At 41.9% G+C, this 22,824-nt stretch overlaps 1 protein-coding gene across 1 annotated transcript in view; it reads right to left on the minus strand.

Annotated features, from left to right (window-relative positions):
• The window catches only part of LOC138392313 (myosin-13), a 107,706-nt gene that overhangs the window by 25,803 nt on the left and 59,079 nt on the right, over positions 1-22,824 (minus strand). The window contains exons 40-42 of the mRNA XM_069483083.1: positions 21,347-21,452; positions 15,972-16,036; positions 13,413-13,478 (exon numbers count right to left, since the gene is read on the minus strand). Coding sequence (XP_069339184.1) covers positions 13,413-13,478; positions 15,972-16,036; positions 21,347-21,452 — 237 coding nt within the window. The remainder of the gene's footprint in view (positions 1-13,412; positions 13,479-15,971; positions 16,037-21,346; positions 21,453-22,824) is intronic.

Raw genomic sequence — 22,824 nt, forward strand, 5'->3', positions numbered from 1 at the left:
CTACCTGCATGTCAAATATCAGGGGTTAGTTGAATAAATTCCAGCACTTCATTTGCTGGAAGCTATGTCCCTACTGCAAACCACATTTTGGAATACATTTTGACAGGGGGAAATGTTTACTTCTATTGTTGGAATGAAAAAAATGGGGGGAGTTATAAAACAGCATGTACAGCAAGATCCAAATATATAAAAAACGTATGTGTACATATAGGAAAAAACTGAAAGTCGTGTAAAAAACAATTATAATGGTTTTCTCTGGTGGTGGGTTTAAAGATGATTTTAAATTTGCTTCTTTGAGCTACTCTATTTTCCAAATATGTTTATAGTAAGCATATATTATTCTTGAAGTAAGAAAAAATAATATATGTTTTTAACAGACATGTATCAAAGGTGAATTAATTGGCATAAATCTAAAGCACGCAAAACAACAGTGCAAATCTGGAAGAGTAAAGTCAGAGAGACTGAAGTTTACAATGGTTTAGGTCTCAAGGGAAGTTTTAGAAGACAACAAAATGGGATCTGGATCAGCCAGCATCCTTAGTTGTAAGCAACAGAAGCTAACTTTGGCTTCTTTAAGCAACAAGAGACTCTATTTAGAGAATTCAGGGTAGCTCACAGAATTGCCAGGAGGGCTGGAGGACCAATGCCAGTGGCTACCCAGATAGAAATATGCACCAAATCCCACCATGGAACTGGCCCCGCTTCCCCTGCTGACACTGGATACAGCAGTAACTCTGTGTCCTGGGAACCTAATCTCTCCCCCGCCACAAGCATCACCAGAGAGGTTGCTCTACTCAAAGTGTACTCCTCCACCCAGCAGCGTTGACATCACCTGGGGGCGTGTTAGACCAGCACATTCTCACGCCCCACCCCAGACCTACTGAATCAGACTGTGGGTGGCACCCAGCAATCTGACTTGAACAAGAAGTGCACTTTCACTGTAAGGGGCTTCGTATGGGCGCTAGGGTTTGGGAAGCACTGCTCCACGACTGATGATGATTCTGTCCATCATTAGGTGTCACTTTGCATTATTCAAAGTCCAAGAAGAGTGCGTCTTGATTGGCAGGTCACAGATCATGTGTCTACATCCTTGCTGCCAGAGAGGCTGGGAAAATGGGTAGCCGCGATGAAAAGCTTCTAGAGTGGGAGGCAGGCTCTGCTTTGTACTGAGCCTTATGGGGATGAGGGATTCTTGAGACACAGAGAATGAGTTCAGATGCTGATCCACAAAAAGAAAATGACTAGTGGATCATAGAAATGAATATTCCAGTGTTTTAAACAAATAAAGGAATAAGGATTTTGGCCAAATCAATTCAACAGCCATTTCCAACCTGATTAAAGAATTAAAAGAACAAAGATAACTTTGAAAACATTTAAGGGAAAAGAGAAGACTATCTTTTTAATATAGAGGTAGTGAAGGATTTTGTAAATCAGATGCAAAGAGCATAAACTATTAAGAAAAAACGGATACATTTCATTATATTAAATCTTAAATCATTATATCAAAAAGCAGCATAAATAAAGTAAAAAGACAAGCCAAAGATTGGGAGAATATATTTGTATCCCTTATAACTAACAAAATATTAGTGTCTAGAATATTTTTTTTAATTCTGTAACTATAAGAAGGAGAAAAACACCACCATAGAAAAATGTCCAAAGATATTTTAGTTATTTGTTGCTGAATGAAAAATTATCTCAAAACTTAGCAGCTTATAACTAATATTTGTCTTGTTATCTCACAGTGGGTCCAGAACTTGGCAGTATCTTATCTGGGTAGTTCTAGGGTCTGTCATAAAGTTGCCCCAAGATGTCGGCTGGGGCTACAAGTCATCTGTTTTCAAATCATTCACAATATTTCACTTATCTTAAACTCAGTTACTACTATAGGATGGGGAGCACCTGGCTTGGGAAGATCTCATGTGAAAATTCAAGGAATCTTAGACCTGGTGATAGGAGCATAAACTGGTTTCTTGGGGGCAATTTGGTGATATATAATTAAAAGCTACATAAGGCAACATATCTTTTGACTCAATAATTCCATTTCTAGGCTACTAAGAAATCATCAGACAAGTATACAAAGACATATGTATAAAATGTTTATCAAAGCATTGCTTATAATAGCAAAAACAAAATAAAACATGCAAAAAACTGTAAATGACTCAAATGTCTATCCAGAGGGTGCTAATGAAATACATGACATGCACTGTGTCACCTGGAGGAATGATGAGGTTCACACATTTGGAAAGGAGAGCTTTATTTTTCTCCTAAAGGGTTACAACCTGCAGTGCGGCCATTCTGACAGGCTGGGAAACGTAGCCTCAGGGCAGAAGCCGAACTTGCACTTCTAGGGAGGGACAAGGGGAATAGGAGTTTATGCTGAGCAGGGTGGCTGAATAAACATTTAACAAGCTATGGGAGGAGTCATGAATATTTATGAAAGGAGAAACATGAGCCTGTGCAACTGAGCTTCATGCCCCTTCATAGGTGGCATGTACAAAAAATGGCAGCATTGGCATGATCCAACGGTGGAGTTCTGGGCCCTCTGATGTTGAAAGGTGAAGCAGAGAACCCTTATTGTGCATACTCCGTGGTCTAGTTAGAACCACTCCATGGTTGGTGGCCCCTTATCAGGAAAGAATGCTCCTCAGTGGTTGTGCCGAAACCACACAAAGGGAGGAGCAGCATTCAGTGGTTGACTGAAGCCAGCAGTGGGGCAAGTCTCCCAAAGGCTGGTTCTGCTTAACCCTTAGGGAAGAAGCCCAATGGTGGTTACAAGGGAGGGGGTAGGATAAGGTGTGTCTGACCTCCCACCCCGTCATGGCTGGGAACTCAGTTTTAAGGTTTCTCTGGGGTCCCCTTGGCCAAGCGGGGGTCTGTTCAGTTGAGGAGGGGAGGCTTAGGATTTAATTTTGTTCACAACTGGAATATTATACTATGAATAGAAATGAATATAATAAGCATAGAAAATAGTATGGAATAGTAATTATCACTGGAGGTGGGTTGTAAGAGTTTTTAATTTATATTTTGTTTATTTGTATTTTCTAATTTTCTACAAAAATTATGTGTTGTTTATATAATGAAGCAATATGTTGTAAAAATTAGTTTTAGTTGATAATACATATAATCCAAGAATGTAATGTCGATGCTATAAAAGTGATCATTTATGAAATTAGAAGACTGCGAGCAATAATGACCCCATCGTACAGTTCATGTGCTCCTGATGGTTACATTGGAAGGATCCAAGGGAGGGACACCAGGAGGTTGCTGGATTTGGAAACTACGTTCTACAAGTAACTGTTGAGAAATCATGGCTATTTATTTCCAAAAAAGAGGTAACTAAGAAAAAACATGTTTTCTTGAAATGTCTGCATAGCTGTCATATGGATAATATTGACTAAGAATTGCTTTAGCAGACAGTCCCAGAACAAAATAGTGAAAATTATGTGAAGGAAGAGTTCAGTCTGATTTATGGAAGAACTTTCTATCAATTAGACATTGTTACTATTGCCATTGTGTGTTAAATCAGTTAGAGTTCTTTGGTTGCAAACCATAAAAACAGAATCCAGTTAACATATACAGGAAAAAATTTGTTCAAGCACTTGGAGCGGTTCAGGGAGGCAATTTCAGTATGGAAAATGACAGAGGCAAAAGATGTCTAGGATTCTAGACAGAAGGAACAGTTCATTGGGGTGCTACTGTTGCTGTAAGTTAACCCCACCTCCCCTTTAAAGGTCTTAGCACTGCGCCACTCAAGAGCCAAAGTTCATGCAGTAAGAGTTTGGTGAACCTGGCTTGAACCGAGGGAAGTCAGGACAACTTCATTGACTGTCCGCCTAAGATCGTATATGGTGGGAAAGAGATCATCTCAGAGAAAGAGCAAGAGCTGGTGAGAAAGCTGCTTCCATAAGAGGGGAGAATGAACTCTGCGGAGGACAGAAACGACGTATGCCAACACATCACCACGCCATTCTGCTGGGCCAACCGTTTGCTTCCCCACTGAAGGATGTGACCAGAGGCAGAATGGCCAAGGACTGGTAAGCATTTGCTCAGGCTGCTGTGGAGAGATCCCTGCACTGACGCAGGGGGTGGGGGCTGTGGACTAAATGAGTTCTGTGTCCCATAGTAACCCAGTCGGCCCAATATTCTACCTCTGAGTCATACTGAGGATGTTTTGTGAAAGCCAGTGGCAATTTTCATCCAAGTATATTAAGGGTGTGCTCCCTAAAACTCCCCAGTGTCCTCTCTACCTCCTGAAGTGGTTCCATTACCTGTGAATTAAACAAACTTTTCATGAACCCATGTATATTTTTATACTCTACCTCTTCTGGGTAGTTAATTAGGTCTGTCGGTTTATGAAATCTAAAAGACTGTTACCATGTAAATGAGTCATTTTGTTTCCTAGTCTCCCCCCACCCTCAAATCTGCTTCTAAACATTCACAGATGTCCCATGGCTGTCACGTTTGGGGCTCTGGTGAACAAGTGTATGTTTGCCCTCAAAACTACAATTTTTTGAAAATCATCTTGCTGCTCAATCCCTCCACCTCAGGTTTATTAGCCTGTGGAATGATCTTTCACGGGAAACAGTGCGCAAATGATTATGGCGTGCAGTGACTCCGTGCTTTCTTTGCAAGGGAGAGGTTTTCCTTCCACTGATCATCGTACCAGCACCATGTTGTTAGAAAGAAACTTGGGTGGAAGGAAAAAAACCGAGAGCAAGGAGCCAATAGAGGAAAGGAACCAATGTTAAACCCCCAGCACGTGGCAGGCATTATGCTAGGCACTGGTAGTCAGCATGCCTGGTTACAAGCTCAGAAAATTACTGAAGCTGATTAAAGCAGAAACCCGCCTCCTCCCCCCCACCCCCCATTTTAAGGCTACTGGGGTGGTTCAAAGATTCTCAGAAAGATCAGACAAGCAGATGGAACAAATAGGCAGGAACAAAGTGGCACTTTGCAGTCAGAGAAAAGCAAAAATTCCGCCACTGAACTGGTTCAGTAAAACACCCACTGTCAGCACCATTGAATTGCAGAGGCCGGAGTGTGCGCGACTGACCCCTCTGGCCTGGACACTGAGGCTGGCACCACGGCCACTCTGGCCCCTGCAACTGCACGTTACCATCACTGCCAACACCACCTTGTTCCTCTGTCCTTGCTCCAATTCCCCTTCCCACCCTCATTCAAAGCTTGGGAGCATGTACCTCTGATTGACTCAGTCTAGGTCACCAGCGGTGCCTCAGCTTCAAGGGAGGCTGAGAGAGGATTTCCAGGATTTTCTGCTTCTCTGGAGGAATGCTCTGCCTCTATCATGTGGACAGCCAGAAAACACCAAAGTTCCACGTTAGCACTTGCCATATTTTTCTAATCCAATTTTCTCAGCAACCCCATGAGTAGGCATTTCCCCATTTTACAGATGAGCACATTGAGACTCAGCGGGCTGAAGGAATTGGGATAAGATCACAGTGAGTAAGGGACTGAACTACGGCTAGAACCCTGGTCTCTTCCCTTATCATCCCATGGTGTCTCTTCTATGCTAGGCATGATGCTTAGCCCTTGACACACAACCTGTGAGCTAGGTATTAGCAAACCCACTTCACAAATGAGGAAATAGAAATTGACTCAAGATTCTCAGCTCATAAGTGATGGGAGGCAGGTGGCACAACACCAGAGTCACCCTTCAACCACTGCATTATACTGTTTCTTGGGGAAAGGGGGATGTTGGGGGAACTTTCCTTCTCAGTCTTTGTTGGGCAGGTCTTGAGGGCCAGACAGCCATCTCAGGCAACAGAACAGTAATCATTCTGTCAGCCAAGGTTGGAAGCTTGGAGCATTCCCATTTCCTGGCTTCTCTTCCATGAGGATGAGCTGCAAGTTCCTTCTGCCTCCTTCATGCCCACAGCCATGACCCTGGTCCAGGTCTGACTATGTCAGTAACCTGCACTGTCTTCTCCATCAGTCTCCCTGTCTCCTGTCTCCTTTTGGAGATTAACTATAGCAAATGCCTCTGTCTTGTCCCAGGGCTAAGTGGCCTAATGAGACATGGTGGGGATGGGAGAGAGGTGTCTGCTGCAGGGATGCTTTGGAATTTTGTTGTGCCTGGATCTGTTACTCAAACTACCATTTTGCAACCGCCCAGGAATAAAGCGAATAACGAGTGTTTACAGAGTGGAGACGTGAAAAGAACATGGGTTTCTGAGGGGTTGATTACACTGTGCCTGCAGCCTGCCCACTCCTGAACTTCCACTTAGGTGAGGAATACACATCCCTAATGTTTACACCAGTTGTACTTGGGTTTCAGCTATTCACAACGGAAAGCATTGTCACTGATGGTCATTTAGTTGAAACACAAATCTAATCATTTACCTCTTCTGTGGGTTTGTATTGTCTTTAGAATCAAGCTCGTACTCCTTAATATGGCCCACAAAACTCCCGATGGGCTCATTTTATCGGACAACCCCTGGTTCTCAGTATCTGCCTTCCACCTCTTTTCCCTGGGTACCTTAGGTTGCCATCAGACAATCTGCCTTCCTTTCCGCTAAACACACCCTGAATTTTCTTGTTGTTTATTTCCTAGGACAGGGGTGGGGAACCTTTTTATGTTGGAAGGCCACACTAATTTAGCTGTAATCAAAAAAGGCTGCATTCAAGAAACTTAAATTAATATACTTAAAAATGTACATTATTTTGTAAAAATCTACTATGTACTTAATGATTTCAAAAAATGAAAACTATTTGTTAGTTGTAAAGTTAACAAATCTTTTAATGACTTTGTTGTGTCTACTTCTTGTTGGAAAGCATTTGAATGTTTGGTTGCAGCATGGAGGTCCACAGTTTCAGTTGATCCTCTAGATGGGTCTCAGTTATTTGTGACCTTGAGGGCATCTTGATTTGGGTCAGGTAGGAGAATGTAGATTCGCAGCAATAAGTAGTCAAAAAGCAAGAAAGCATTTTTTGGGCATGTTGCCGAAGGTGTGGGTATTCTACTGCACTTTTCCATATTTCAATAGGATCTTTCTTAGCATCAAACAATGACTTTAAAATGTTGTCTACTGAGAGCTCAATCAATTTCATCTGTAGTTCTTTAGGTGCCTTGGTGATATCAACTAGGTGAGGCTGAAATGTTAATTTGAGTGTGATGTCATGATTCTCAAAGTCAGTGAAACTTTCATTGTATTCTCCAATTAATAGGTCTATAACAGCTGCATATTATTCAAATGATTCACATGTATCATCCCACTCATCAATGACCTTGCTAACGGGGGAAAATGTTCATCTGAAATTTCCTTTAGAAGAAGTGTTTTGAAAAAAGATAGCCTTTAGCCTAAAGAGTCTTAACACACACAAAAAAAAAAAAAAAAAAAGAAAGAAAGAAAAAAAAAGAAAAAAGAAAAAAAAGAAAAAGAAAAAAAAGAACAGAAAGGAAAGAAAAAAGATAGCTTTTTTTTTTAATACTTGGATTTTTTTTCTGCGCATCATATGTAGACTTAGTTTTACCTTGTAAGGAAATATTCAATACTTTTTGATTTGACATGATAGCACACAGAAATGCTACATTCCTATAGAAATCTGTTTTTCAATAATTCACACTGCTGATTCTGTTTTTCATAAAATTTAACTATCTGTTCTCACGGAGAGGAAATTTTGGCTAACATCTGTCCCTGTGATTGCCAATGCACTTTAGAATGATATGGCAAATACACACTGAATACCTCAACTTTAGCATGCTATGAAACTGATGATGCTGTGTTGCATTTGCACAAATATAGTTAAAAGTATTTATAACTTGTTGCAAGGAGGTTGAGGCAGGAGGATAGCTTGAGCTCAGGAGTTCGATATCAGCCCAAGCAAGAGGGAGACCCTGTCTCTACTAAAAAAAGAAAAAATTAGCGGGGTGTTGTGGCACACACCTGTAGTCCCAGCTACTCAGGAGGCTGAGGCAGGAGGATCACTTGAGCCCAGGAGTCTGAGGTTGCAGTTAGCTGTGATGACGCCACTGCACTCTACCTTGGGCAACAGAGAGAGACTTTGTCTCAAAACAAAAAAACAAAAACCAAAACAAAACAAAAAAACATAGCTGTAGCACAGAGATTTTGCTGATGCAAGATACAATGAAAAGAAATGAGAGCATCTGGATCTGTTAATAATTTTTTTTTATCTGTGCTATAAACCCTTCATATTTTCCTGTCGTGGAAGGTGCACCATCTGTACATACACTCACTAAATTTACCAAATTCAGTCCAACTTCATGACATTTTTCTTGAAAGTTGTTGAAGATATCCGTTCTCTGTGTTCTGTTTGCAAGAGTGCCCAAAGCAAGCAACTCTTTGTAGCAAAGAAAATCTTCTGTTATGACCCAAATGAAGTATAAAACCTGTGCCAAGTCAGTAGTATCAGTTGATTCACCTAAAGCAGTTGAATAATATATATTTTCCTTTTGAAGTATTGCATGAAGTTGTTCTGTTAAGTTGAAGGCTAATTCATGCTGCTGATCAGTTATGGTTCTCCTTGAAAGAGGCAGTTGTTTGTACTCTGAAACGTTATCAGGGTGTAACCATCCTACAACTTCGACAACACATTCTTTCACAATTTCTACATCACTGAATGGCTTCCCTCTTTTTCCCCAAGTATATAAGCTACTTTATAAGTTGCTTCAGTGGCATTATTTCTAGTTTTTATTGCTGCTTGAAAGAATTGTCTTTGCTTTTGCTTTTTATCTTTTAATTTCTGCAATGGAACCTTTCACACCTCTCCCTCTAATTTAAAATCTTTGTAGTCCTTATGAGTGCTATAATGACGATGAGCAGTGAATTTCTTTAATGTTGATATTGCAGTGTCACAAAGCAAGCCAATCATCTTATCTTTAGCAGAAACAAGATAATATTGCAATTCCCAATCCTCATTAAAAAAAATCTGTTTTCTTCCTTCAGCATTCTCTTGGTCTTCTTTGACATAATGGGCTGTTAAGCAGACAGAAAGCATTAAAAAATACTTTGTAGCTGTGCAACTGTTTACAAATTCCACTTCAAACAGAAACACAGTGCACCGTTGACAAAAGCTGGTAACAGACTGGCATACTTGACCCCATAAATTCTCGCCAACCAGCCTCATGCTGTAGTGGCGCCTGTTAGGCAAGCAGTAATGCAGAATATTTCAATCACTAGAGACAAAAGCAATGCAACAAAACAGTGAAGAGAGGTTGAAGGCAGCAACTTATTACATAATGAGAAAGGACTATAAGACATAAGTTCCATAAGAATTAAGATGACAGGTAGCACTGTGATCTCACAGTGGAGGTCCATGAAGGACCTTCAAAAAGAGAGTTGACGGCCGGGCGTGGTGGCTCACGCCTGTAATCCTAGCACTCTGGGAGGCCGAGGTGGGCGGATCGTTTGAGCTCAGGAGTTTGAGACCAGCCTGAGCAAGAGCGAGACCCCATCTCTACTAAAAATAGAAAGAAATTATATGGACAGCTAAAAAAATATATATAGAAAAAATTAGCCGGGCATGGTGGCACATGCCTGTAGTCCCAGCTACTCGGGAGGCTGAGACAGGAGGATCCCTTGAGCTCAGGAGTTTGAGGTTGCTGTGAGCTAGGCTGACGCCACGGCACTCACTCTAGCCTGGGCAACAGAGTGAGACTCTGTCTCAAAAGAAAAAAAAAAAAAAAAAAAAGAGAGTTGAACCTGTATTTTAAGGGTCAGTGGGATTTCACAAAATGTAGAAGGGAGAAAGTCATTCCATGTAAAAAGTGAAGTCTTAGCAGGGTGAAAGTGCATCTCTGCTGTGCAAGGAAGAAGAGAGGACAGTGAAAGCCTCAAAGAAATGAATGGATATTTGTGGCATGTATAGAAGGACAGATAGGTGGGTAAATGAGTGGATAAGTCAATGGATGAATGGATGGATGGATGGATGATGGCTTGACAGAAGAGTGGGTAGGTGAATGGATGGATGAAATGATGATTGGAAGGATGGGTGGAAAGATAGGCAGATAGGAGGATGAATAGATGGATGGATGGGTGGAATAGAAGGATAAATCTATAGTTTGCAGATGCTGGGGCTCATTTTACCAAGATTGTCTTCAAACACAGAAACACGATGATGAATTGTATTCTCTTTGCAGAACAACTTGGTTTAACTCGTCCAGATGAAAGAAAGGCATGTGGAAATCCAAAATTGCTTGTGAACTAAAACATTTGATGTGGTCAGAGCTACAATAACAGGCCTGGGCTTAGGATGTAATCAGGCCGGTGTGGCCTTTCACATTATGTGTGGGTGTGTTTTCTCCCAAACACATGTGCAGAGACATACACAAAACTTTGGGGTTTTTCTCTTCCTTTTTACTGGATGATGCCAAACTTCTGTTTTGACTGGGTTGTCACTTTCCCATGTGTGGGAGCCCAAAGCCTCATAAGTTGGCACAAATGAAACACTTTGACTCATAATAATGGTGGTAGCAAGCGTTTATGTAACTTGTGTAGAGGACACATTCAGCTGGTTAGGGAAAAGTTTATAGGTGATGGAAAAGTGGACTTTGCTCCTCAGCCCCATCCTCATTCCTGACAAAAATCGTGTCCTAGGTCGATGTTCTTATGTGATCAACATGAGAGGGGAGTTGCTGCTCCTCCTCTAGCTTTCTTTCTTTTTCTCTTTTTTTTTGAGACAGGGTCTCACTCTGTTGTCTGAGCTAGAGTGCAGTGACTCACAGTGCTCACTGCAACCTCAAACTCCTGGGCCCAAGCTATCCTTCTGCCTCAATCTCCCGAGTAGCAGGGACTACAGGTGAATGCCATGATGCTTGCCTAATTTTTCTATTTTTTGTACAGATGAGGGTCTCACTATGTTGCCCAGGCTTGCCTTGAACTTCTGGCCTCAAGCAATCCTCCTGACTTGGCCTTCCAGAGTTCTGGGATTATTGGTGTGAGCCATCATGCCCAGATACCTCTTCTAGCTTTTAATCCGTAACAACTGATAAAGTCACATTATTAACATATACCCTCCATGTCTGCCTTATTCACAATATAGCACATCATCTGGGTTCCTGATACCGAATGTTTCTGGCTGTGCTGCAGAGACTGGAGCCATGCATCTGAACAGAGTCTTTTCCTGCAGCAGGGGGGTTTCCAGCCTGGGATTTATCCAAAGATGAGCCTAGCTCTGGTCTAACTCACAATGTTTGGACTCAGTCTGGAATGTACTTTTTTTTTTTTTTTTTTTTTTTTTTTTAAACTTCCCAACCTAAGATGTCTTGAGCAACCTTCAGCCTGATGTCTTGTGGTTTCTCTGTGAAGGTTTTTCTGGCAGACACTGTTGTTTGTCTACACAAGCCATTTCTGGCCCCCTTCTTTCTCTTGCTGCCTCCGATTATGGAAACTGGAAATCCAAATACAGAATTTCCCAATCTCCCTTGGGCTGGAGGTGGTCATGTGACCTGACTTGGGCCAATGAGAGAGGAGGAAGTTTACTTGGGGCTCCTGGGAAAAATGTTCTTCCTTACGTAGGAGAAAGGTTGAGATGCTACCTTTCCCTCCTTTTTCCCATCTTGAATACAGACGTGATGTCCAGAGCTGTGCAGCCACGCTGGGGCCATGATGCTGAAAGCATGTGGAAGAAAAGCCAACATACCAAGAATGGAGAAGTAGAAAAGTAAAAAGAGCCAGATGACACAGTGAAACTGCCAGAGGATCGCTGAGATCGCTTCCAATAAATGTCCGCATTGTTTAAAAATATGCTTTTGAGTTCTCTGATATTTGCAGCTGAACACCTTCCTGACTGGTTCGGTCTGCCAGTGTTTGGCTGAAGGATGCTGGTGAGGAACAAGAAGGTCACAATATGGATCTTAGAGACTGACTTTGGGTAGACCAAGAGTCTGGGAAGCTGGAAATGGAGAAATGGGTTGATGAAAGGATTTGCCTGGTCATCTTCCTGCTTAAGTTTTCCTAATTCTTCCTACCCCAAATACTTCTTTTTTTTTTTTCCCAAATACCTCTTGGCTTGAGTTTTAATGTATTAAATCCCTCCATAAGAGATCCAAGATATTATGGCAAAACCCCCATATATACCTATATCAATAGTAAGTTAAAAATTATTTTCTCCTGAAATCAAGCTCTACAAGGGCATGGATTTCTGGTTGTTTTGTTCAGTGTTTTAGTCCCAAAGCCCAGAACAGTGCTTAGCACATAGTAGGTGTTCATTGAATATTTGTTGAATGAGTGAATTATGGAGACTTTGTCTCAAGAGGCTGTTTTTAGTTTGAAAGGCAGAAGGTTTGGCAAATTAAAAACTATGTGGCTTATGATCTGGTCATATTGCTTTGATTGTGGACTGGACTCTGCTTTGTCTAAGGTCTTTTTCTATAATAGCCTTAAGTTCTATCACATTGATGTATACCTTTAAAAAAGTTGAAAAACACAAGTTTTGGAGAATGGGCTTGGAAAAAGTGACTATTCCCTTGTCATGACTATTGCAGCCATATTTTTTGAAAAGAGGAAATTCTACTGGACCTTGAGATTAGTCCAGGAAAGGGAGAGTCTAATTTAGGAATATTTTGAGGACAGAGTCCTTAATAGCCCACGTGGATAGCTTCTTTGATTTTATTTTAATCATACACTCAGTGTAATGTGCTTAGTGTTTAACAGTCGGGTCAGAAAGTACCCTCCAAGGCTTTCCTCAGTCCCCCTCTCTGCACTCGGCCCCGTGTCTGAAATGCCCTTTCCCACTCCCCATCTGACCACCTCCTGGTCAACCCTCAGGGCCCAGCCTGGCCTCTCCCAATTCCCCCAAGTGGGGATAGTTGCTCTGATCCCAGGAATCCCACAAGCCCCCATTCCTGCCCCTCCAAGGCAGCTTGCCAGGCTGCCTCACATGCCAGGATTATATCCTTCCTGTCTTTTTGCCCCTAGTACACACTGGATTTGCAGAGTGAATAATGATGGCTGTAGCTGACATTTACAGAAAACTCACTTCACGCCAGACACAGTTCTAGGCGTTCTACATGTATTGACTCATTGACTCTTCCCAATAACCCCGAGGTAGGTACTACTGGTAACCCCATTTTACAGATGAAGATTTCAAACATTCTGCAAATATTTATTGAGCCGCTACTTTATGCTTGGTGCTGTCCCAGGTACTAGGGATGTAATATTGAGCGTGACAGGCGGGGTGCCTGTCCTCACAGAGCCAACAGTCGGGTCCCAAGGAGGGTAAAGTCAACAAAGAAGCAAACCCATTGATGGATCAAAATTTCTAGAAATTGGGCATGCCTGATGCATCAGAAGGAACGGACCAGGTCTGGGGAGTGCGGGGGAATGGGTCCTCCCACAGGAGATCTGTTAAAACACAGCAGATAAGGCAGGCTGAAGATGAAAGACTCATGCCGGGAAATTTGACAAAACCCTGTGGGCAGAGATCAAGCTTACCCTGGACGGAAGGCCGAGAGACGGAAGCAGAGAAGAGCAAGGGGAATTGGGCTGCACAGGTCCCAGCTGCAGGGGGAGAACACAGTGGTTAAAGGAAAGCCCTGCGACAAGGCCAGAGCAGAAAGAGGAGCCGCAGGTAATGAAAGGGATTCGTACAAGTGCCTGGAAATAGGCTGGCGCTGATAGTGCAGGCTGAGGCTTAAAAAGGCTTTGTTCTTCTGTCAGATGAGGAGAGCCACTGCGGTCGCAGGAAATAAGTTCTCGAGTGGTGTGTGTGTGTGTGTGTGTGTGTGATTGAGCGGGAGGGGCACACTGATGGTCAGCGTCTCGTCTCTTCTGCACCTTGAGCCTGTCTGAGCGGAGGAGCTGGGGCTGCCCCCCTAGGGATCTGTGTGAGGAAGCCAGGCCCTGGGATCTGTCTGGGCCTTCGTCACAGCCCATGGCTTTCTGTGAGCCAGCACCCCTGCTTGGGGTCCCAGAGCCCACCAGGTGGGAATGTGGGCACGACAGGGAGAAGCCCCAAGAACCCGCCCCAGGGGCCTCTGGGTGAGCGAACGAGTGGACTCTGGACCACAGCTGGCCTGAGGGAGTCCCTTGTGGGCCCTAAGGTCTGGCTCAGGAAGACTCCGGAGAGTGACCAAGGGCCCCTGGGGGTGCTGCATGCAGAGAACCCCAGGCTGGGGTTTCTCGCTGGTATTGGAGAGGCAGCCCCATCCCCAGGGTCAGTGTGGCTTTGGACACATTTTAACCTCTGTTTCTGCATCTGCAAAATGGATACAATAGTATCTACCTCATGGGGTTGTAGGGGTAGAGAAAAACTTAGAAAGGTGTGGAGAACATAGAAGACTTCAATAAATATAAATAGTAGCAGCTGTTATTTTTATTATTTTTTATTTTTACCCTTGGGGATTGTTTTGCCAGGGAAGGGCACACATTCTTTGGAATAGACCATTTCCCCGTTATCCTTTAGTTTCAAGGGCAACCAAAATTTTTCAGTACGGATGAAGCCCAGGGACAAACCTTAAAGTCCCAGACCTCTTATTTGCCGCTTCCTTCCTGCTTTGTTCTGGGTGATGGTAAGCTGGGTGGGGTGGTGTAATCCTGGGTTAGTGCCTGCCAGGGGTCGTCCCTGAAAACAAACAAGCCCACTCAGACATCCCTCTCCAGAAACTCCTGAAATAGTTGAGTGACATTAGCTGGGTGATCTGGGCATCAGCTGCCCACCTCCCCCAAGTTGTACGTTATTAGGGGGACACCTTGTCAAAGTTAATTGAACCCTTGTCCCCCCGTGACATGCTTGCAGCCTCCCAGATTCTGCTTAGCCAGGGAAGCCTCCCCTCCCCTCCCTCTTTCTCTGCCCCCTGCTCAGTTTCTCCCTCCAGGGGAGGCAGGGGTGGGGGCTGATTTGCATACACTTGAAACAGGATTTTGGCAGTGTTTGTTAGATGCCAGGGGTCTTAGGAAGGGCACGGGATGCTAAAGAGGAAAAAACAAAAGGAAATATTCTGGGAATTCCCAGTTTGTTCTTGGCACCAGACAGGGATTCTAATTCACTAGGAAGATTTTCTCTTCATTCCCACTCCCTTCGCCCCAGCCTCCCTCTTTCCCCCTGAAACCTTCCAGAGCTTTGTGAAAGCCTGGGGCTAATTTGAACCTGAAACAGGCTCAAATTATGGGTCCCAGTGGTTCCCTTGGGTTCACCTCAGGAGAGAGAACCTTTACAGAGCAGGTGAGCTCAAGGTGTGTCCAAATCCTTTCCGCAGTGTGTTGGCAGCTAGAGCCCTCTGGGGACCAGACCAGGGCTGGAGGGATTTCACGTAGACCTCGCCTTGGCATTGTTCTCACTGGTACTCCTTGGCCTTGACTTCTGCTACCCAGTGATGTAAAGGAATGCTATAGTTTTGGCTTTGAAGGTTTCTTCATTTATTCATTTGTAAGTTCATTCATTCATCTTTTTACCCTAAAGTAATCACATGCAAAATGTTTTGTGTGTGTTTGCTTATGTGCACAAAGGCTTATGGGGCAAGTGTCTACAGCTTCGTTAGATTCACAAAGGTGTCCCTGACCCCTCGAAGTAAAAACATGCCAGCATGGAGGGGTAAGGAGATTGAATTAGCATTTTTGAGGCCATTCTGTGCTAATTTTTTTTTTTTTTTGGTGGGGTAGTGTAAATTTTTAAAATGAAGGAAAATGAAAAAATCACTGTAGGAAATTTGGAAAACTAATGAGAATAATATAGAAAAAACTAATCTGTAATCCAACCATACAAAGAGCTCTATAGCCATTGTGGGTCTGTTATCTTCAAATCGTCTTCCCATGAAACCGGACACTTTTACATTCCTACAGCTACCACACGCCAGGTCATAAAGGACTGTGAGGCTGAGGGGCCAAGCCATTTACCCCTAAAGGCACACAGCCTCAGCTATCAGGGACAGCTTGCAGCAGGCGGGAAGTGCACTTAGCTACAAGGGTGAGCTGAGCTCTGGGACTGAGAAGTACAGCACTGAGGTGCCTACAGGGACAGGAGGGAGTCTTGAAGGGACCTCTCAGAGAAGGTACCGTTCAACAGGTCTTGGAGAACTACTGAGTTGGCCGATGGGGAAGAGGGTGTTACTGAGATGCGGCTAAAGTACAGGGGGATGAGGGGCAGGGCAGGCACTGTGTTGTGTGGTAGCTTGATCCCACCCTGAAGCCGAGACTCTAGTCTCCCACCATGGAATAGCCATGAGCTCTTGGAGGATTTTTTTTTACCACCATAATTCCCAGTCTTATGTTTGTTGCTTCTACTTCTGGATGTGTCAGCTTTAGATGGTATCAAATTAACTTTTCCCTGTAAGTGAGGAAGCATTTGGCTTGCCTCTCTTGCTTCCTCTTTATTTTATTTTATTTTTTTTCCGTTTTGTGTTTGCTTTGGTCCCACTTTTAGCTACCTTTACAACTTTAAATAATACATTTACCTACCCTCTGTTGCGTGTGTTATCTAACTTTAGATCGCATCAGTCGACTTACTATTGTGTAAGATGAGAAGACCAGTGTGGGCCCGGCACAGTGGCTCACACCTGTAATCCTAGCACTCTGGGAGGCTGAGGCGGGAGGAATGCTTGAGGTCAGGAGTTTGAGACCAGCCTGAGCAAGAGCGAGACCCATCTCTACTAAAAATAGAAAAAATTAGCTGGGCATGGTGGCACACGCCTGTATTCCCAGCTACTCGGGAAGTTGAGGTAGGAGGATTGCTTTAGCCTGGGAGTTTGAGGTTGCTGTGAGCTAGGCTGACTTCACGGCACTCTAGCTGGGGCGAGAGAGTGAAACTCTGTCTCAAAAAAACAAAACAAAACAAAACAAAACAAAACAAAACAGTGTGGTCGCCTCTCCTTCACCTCCTCCCCTACCCCTCCACCCCATCTCCTGACATTTGTCCACTGGCCGATCAGTTTCAGCCGGTCTGAGTCTGCAATACTTGTGTTCTGTAATTGAAATTAAGAATTCTTTTTTAAAAAAATTGTGATCAAATACACATAACGGTATTCTCACTTTTGTGCAGACATCACCACCATCCATCTCCAGAACTCTTCATCTTGTAAAACTGAAGCTCTGTACCCATTAAACAACTCCCCGTGTCCTCCTCCTCCCCACAGTCCCTGGCAACCAGCATTCTACTTTTTGTCTCTATGATTTTGACTACTCTAAGTACTTCATGTAAGTGGAATCATATCGTTTTTGGGTTTTTTGTGACTGGCTTATTTCACTTAGCAAAATGCCCTCAGGGTTCATCCATGTTCATCCATGTTGTAGCATATTGCAGAATTTCCTTCCTTTTTCAAAGGTTGAATAATATTTTGTTGAATAGATATACCATGTTTTGCTTATCCATTTATTCCTCAGCGGACACTTAGGTTGCTTTTACCTCTTGACTACTGTGAATAATGCTGCTATGAATATGAGTGTACACATGTCTTTTCAAGACTCTGCCTTCAATTCTTTTGTGAATATACCCAGAAGTGAAACTGCTGGATCATATGGTAATTCGATTTTTAATTTTTTGAGGAACCACCATACTGCTTTCTGTAGAAGTTACACAGTTTTACATTCTCACCAAAAATGCACAAAGATCCCAATTTTCTCTCATCCTTGCCAATTCTCGTTCTCTTCTGGTTTTTTTTAGTAGTTGCCATCATGATGGATCTAAGATGGTGTATCATTGTGGTTTTGATTTGCATTTCCCTAATGATGAGTGATGTTGAGCATTTTTTCATGTGCTTGTTGGCCATTTGTATATATTCTTTGAAGAAATGTCTATTCAAGTCCTTTGCCCATTTTAAAATCAGGTTATTTGTTTTTTTGTTGTTGTTGTCAAGTTATAGGAGTTGTTTATATATTCTGGATATTAACCCTGTATCAGATATATGATTTGCAAATATGTTCTCCCATTCTGTATGTTGCTTTTTCACACGGCTGATTGTATTCTTGGAAGCATAACATTTTTATTTTTATGTAGTCCAATTTTTCTATGTTTATTTTTGTTGCCTGAGCTTTTGGTATCACGTCCAAAGAATCATTGCCAAAGCCAATGTCATGAAGGTTTTCCCCTGTGTGTTCTAAGAGATTTTTAGTTTTAGATCTTATATTTTGGTCTGTGATCTACTTTGAGTTAATTTTTGTGTGTATACGGTATAACGTAAAGGTGCAACTTCATTCTTTTGAATGTGGATGTCTAGTTTTCCCAGCACCATTTGTTGACAAATTCATCATTTCCCCATTGAATGATCTTGGGAACTTTGTTGAAAATCATTGACATCTATGCAAGAGTTGATCTCTAGGCTCTCTATTCTATTTCATTGGTCTATTTGTCTGCCTTTATGTCAGTACCACACTATTTTGATCACTGTGGCTTTGCAGTAAGTCTCAAAATCAGGATGTTTGAGACCTGCAACTTTGTTCTCTTTCCAGATTGTTTTAGTTGTTTGAGGTCCCTTGAGAATCCATATGAATGCAGTTAAGTTTTCTCTGCCTTGTCTATGGATTGACTCTAAGAAGTGAAAACCAGCAAAAGGCATTACCCAATTATTTTTCATTGCTGAATCAAGCAGTGTGATCAGACCTGTAGAGAAATATACTAGTTTGTTAAAGCTGTGCTAACAAAGTACCATAAACTGAGTGACTTAAGCAACAGAAACACATTACCTCACAGTTCTGGAGGCAAGAAGTCCACAGTCAGGGTGCTGGCAGGGCCATCCTTCCCTAGGGCAGGCCATAGGCAAGGATCTGTTCGGGCCTCTCCCCTGGCTTCTGGCTACTGCAGCACAAGTCCAATCTTAACAAGAGCTTCTCCCTGTGTGCATCTCTGAGTCCAACTCTCCCCCGTTTTTAGGACACTGGTCATATTGGAATAGGGCCCACCCCAATAACTCTGATTAAATTACCCTTGTAGAGACCCTAAATAAGGTCGTATTCTGAAGTATTGGGGGTCAGGACACCAATACATCTTTTGGGGGCAACACCGTTCAACCCATGACAAGAGGAAATGTAGTCTTATCTCACCAAGTCTGTGTCATTTGGTGGAAAGTTCCTAAGTATCAAAGTCAAATAGATGCTCTTTCCTTACCCTCGATCAAAATCATGCCATGTCTTCGTTTGCTTCATTTTTAATAGAAATTTTCTAGTTCAGATTTTAGTTTCGGTTTGCATTTCCTTTTTTCTTGATAAACAAATCAAAAACCATTATGTTTCACCTTACCAGTAAGTTCATTGATGTTCTTAATCATGCCGTTGTAGTTAAATGTGGGACTCACACATTTAGATGTGGGTCTATCACTAGCTATTTGGCCATGTTACTTAAACTCTCTATATTTCAATTTTCTCATGTTGTTAGTGGGGTAAGAACGTCTCTATCTTGTTGGAATGCTATGAGGATTGAATGAGTTTATATACAAAATGATTCAGAGCAGTGCCTGGCATGAAACAGGCTCTCTCAATAAACATTCACTATTTCCTGTAGCATCCTATTTTTTGAAATTAAGCTGCTTTTTCTTAAAAAAGATGGTCTTCCTAGTGCCCCATGAGTCCCTGTATAGCAAACATTACTACCTTCTTCTTCTTAAAGAATGTCTTAGTTATTCTTTGCATTTCCTTATAAAATCTAAAATTATCTTATTAAATTCTATTAAAAGAAAGAAAGAGATAGAAAAAGAGAGACGGACAGAGACAGAGTAAGAGATGGAAAGAGAGCAGAGGAGTGAGGGAAAAAAGAGAAAAAAGAAAAGTCTGCAGAGATTTTTTTATTTGTATTTCACTGAATCTATAAATCAGTTTGGAAGGAATTGATATATGTATACTATTGAGTCTTCTAATCAGTGAATATGGTATAGCTTAGGTCTTTTTATTATGTAGCTCTTAATGAGAGTGTTTTATAATTTTCTCATAGAGGTCTTATACATGTTTGTTTGATTTACTGCTAGGAACTTGATTCTTTTCATTCCGTTATTAACAGCATAGTTTAAAAAAATCATTTTAAACCTGTTCGATGCTGATATAATACAAGTACAATTTACTTTTGTATTTTGATTTTTTTTTTTTATTTTTCGAAACAGAATCTTGCTCTGTCACCAGGGCTAGGGTGCAGTGGTGTCATCATAGCTCACAGCAACCTCAAACTCCTGAGCTCAAGGGATCCTCCTGCCTCAGCCTCCTGAGTAGCTGGGACTACAGGTGCACACCACCACACGTGGCTAATTTTTCTATTGTTTGTAGAGATGGGGTCTCGCTCTTACTCAGGCTGGCCTTGAACTCCTGATCTCAAGTGATCCTCCTGCCTTGGCCTCCCAAAGTGTTAGGATTACAGGAGTGAGCCACTGTGCCCAGCTGCATATTTTGATCTTGAAAATTTTTATAAATAAACTTTTTACTTGGGAATAATTTAAGATTTACAGAAAAGTTGCAAAGATGGTACAAAGTACCAGTATTCCCTAATGTTGACATCTTATGTAACCATGGCACATTTGTCAAAACTGAGAAATCAACACTGGTACATCACTAACAAGTGAACTCCAGACTTTACTTGGATTTCACCTGTTTTCACACTAATGTTTTTTGTTTTTGTTCTGGGAACCAATCTAGTATATTTCATTGCATTTAGTGTATTTCGACTTTTGAAAACAGCTACCTTGCTAAACTCTTTTATTAATTCTAGTATTTCATATATTGATTCTTTGGAAATTTCTAGGTATACAATCAGAAAATAACGAAGATTTTTTTTTTCCCATTCCTTGTATTTTTTTCTTTTTCCTGTTGTATTGTATTAGGTAGGACTTCCAGTACCTTGATGAATAGAAATAACGACGATTTGCACCTATGTCTTATTCCTGATTTCAGAGGGAAAGCTTTCAACATCTCACATTAAGTCCGATGTTTTTGTAAGACTTTTTTGCAGAGACTCTTTATCAAATCATGGAATTTCCCTTTTATTCCCAGTTTAAGAGGGTACATTTTAAAAAATCATCAATAGCTGTTGAATTTTATTAAACATTTTTTCCTGTATCTCTTGAAATGATCATATAAATTTTCTCCTTTCATTCGTTTATGTGGTGTATTAACACTAATTGATTTTCTAACATTAAATCAAACTTATAATCCTGGAATAAACCCAACCTTATAGCAGGATATATTAGCTTTCTTGTATATTGTTGAATTCAGTTTGCTAATAGTTTTTTAGACTTTTATTGTATTCATGTTCATGCGTGAAATGGACCTATAATTTTTGTTTTGATATCGAGATTATACTAACCATAAAATGAGCTGAGCCAAGTCCTTCCCCCCCAACCCCCAGAGAAGTTTGGGTAAGATTGAAATTACTCTTTCCTTAAACATTTCACTCTCATGAGCGTTTAAAGCCAAGAAATACAGAAATCCTGGCATGAGGTTGGCACCGCCATCTTTACTGCCCTGCGTTTCTGCAGAGCCCTGAGCGTCCTCCGTGGATCACACCGGCCGTTTGTGGCAATGAGCGCAGCGCAGGCATGGCTGATCCTCTTGGGCTCCATCCCGCTGGAAGCAACAGGGACACGGCAGACCATTTACACCAGTCTTTCCTTAAGTTGGGCAGATAACGAGTTTTTGTAAACTTGGAGGATATGTGATTGGGGGGCTGGGTGTGCCCCATGTGCCTGCTTTTTGGAGGGGCAGGAGAACGTGGGGAATTATGAAAAGCCAAAGTGTAGAGTCTCAGCAACCTAGTGGTGCTGCTGATTCACGTTCACTCCAAAGCTGTTCGTCTTCGGCTGGGAGCAGGGTCAGCGTAGTAGTGTGGGTACAAGAAGCAGTTCTTGTTCTCTAATTTCACGGACCTCCCTCCACCCTACTCTTCTCCCTACTGGCCCAGACATTCAGCACCTTCAGTGTTGGGGAAACCTCCACAGCCATTCATTTGGGAGGAGAGGATGTGACACCTCTGGCACTCTAGGGAGGCTGCCCAGGGCACATTCCAGGAAAGGAAGTGAGAGCAGGCTTCCTTTTCCCTTTTCCTACGCTGCACCCTTGGGATGTTTGCCTCACTGGGCGTGGGTTGAGTTTGTACTGGGAGAGAAGTGAAAGGAGGTATCTACATTCCTTTCCAAGGCTCTGGCCACAACCGGCGTTTTCAAGGTTTAGCTAAAGTTCTATGTCAGTGGTTCTCAAAAGTTTTGGTCTTTGCAGCCCTTCACACTCTTAAAAAAAGTATTGAGGACTCCAAAGAAATTTTGTCTATGTGGGTCCTACCTATTGAAATTTACTGTACTAGAAAACAAAACTGAGAACTTAAAAAAAATTATTAATGCATTAAAAATAGCAAGAATTAATGCATTACAATTAACATAAATAATTCATTTTGTGAAAAATAACTCTATTTTCCAAAACAAAAAAATTAGTGAGAAGAGTGGCATTGTCTTACAGTTTTGCAAATCATTTTAATTTCTGACTGAATAGAAGATAGCTGATTCTCATGTTTGCTTCTGTACTGAATCTAGTGCAACAAGTTTTTTTTTTTTTTGTTTGGTTGTTTGTTTGTTTTGGCTAAAGTAGAAGAGAATTCAGTCTCACATACATATGTAGTTAGAATAGGAGGAATATTTTAATGGCTTTTCAGATAATTATGGATATTCTTTGATTGTACTCCAAAATTTGAAAATTGGTAGTTTCTTAAAGGATACTTGCAGTGTGAAATCCAAAACCATATCACTAAACTTTTCATACTCTGCTACATTAAAATTCATTGGTCTGTCTTTTGCTTTGAATGGATATTTTAGCCATGTATAATTTTGTAACACCGTGCATTGGTCATTGGGAAAATGTTGGTTCTCTGAGTTAGGCAGATATTCCAAACGTTGAGACATTTCCCTGTACAATGAATGGATCTGCCTGAGCTCCAGTGAAGACAACT

The sequence above is a fragment of the Eulemur rufifrons genome, chromosome 9, assembly GCF_041146395.1.
Source record: "Eulemur rufifrons isolate Redbay chromosome 9, OSU_ERuf_1, whole genome shotgun sequence".
In the NCBI taxonomy this organism is placed as follows: domain Eukaryota; kingdom Metazoa; phylum Chordata; class Mammalia; order Primates; family Lemuridae; genus Eulemur; species Eulemur rufifrons.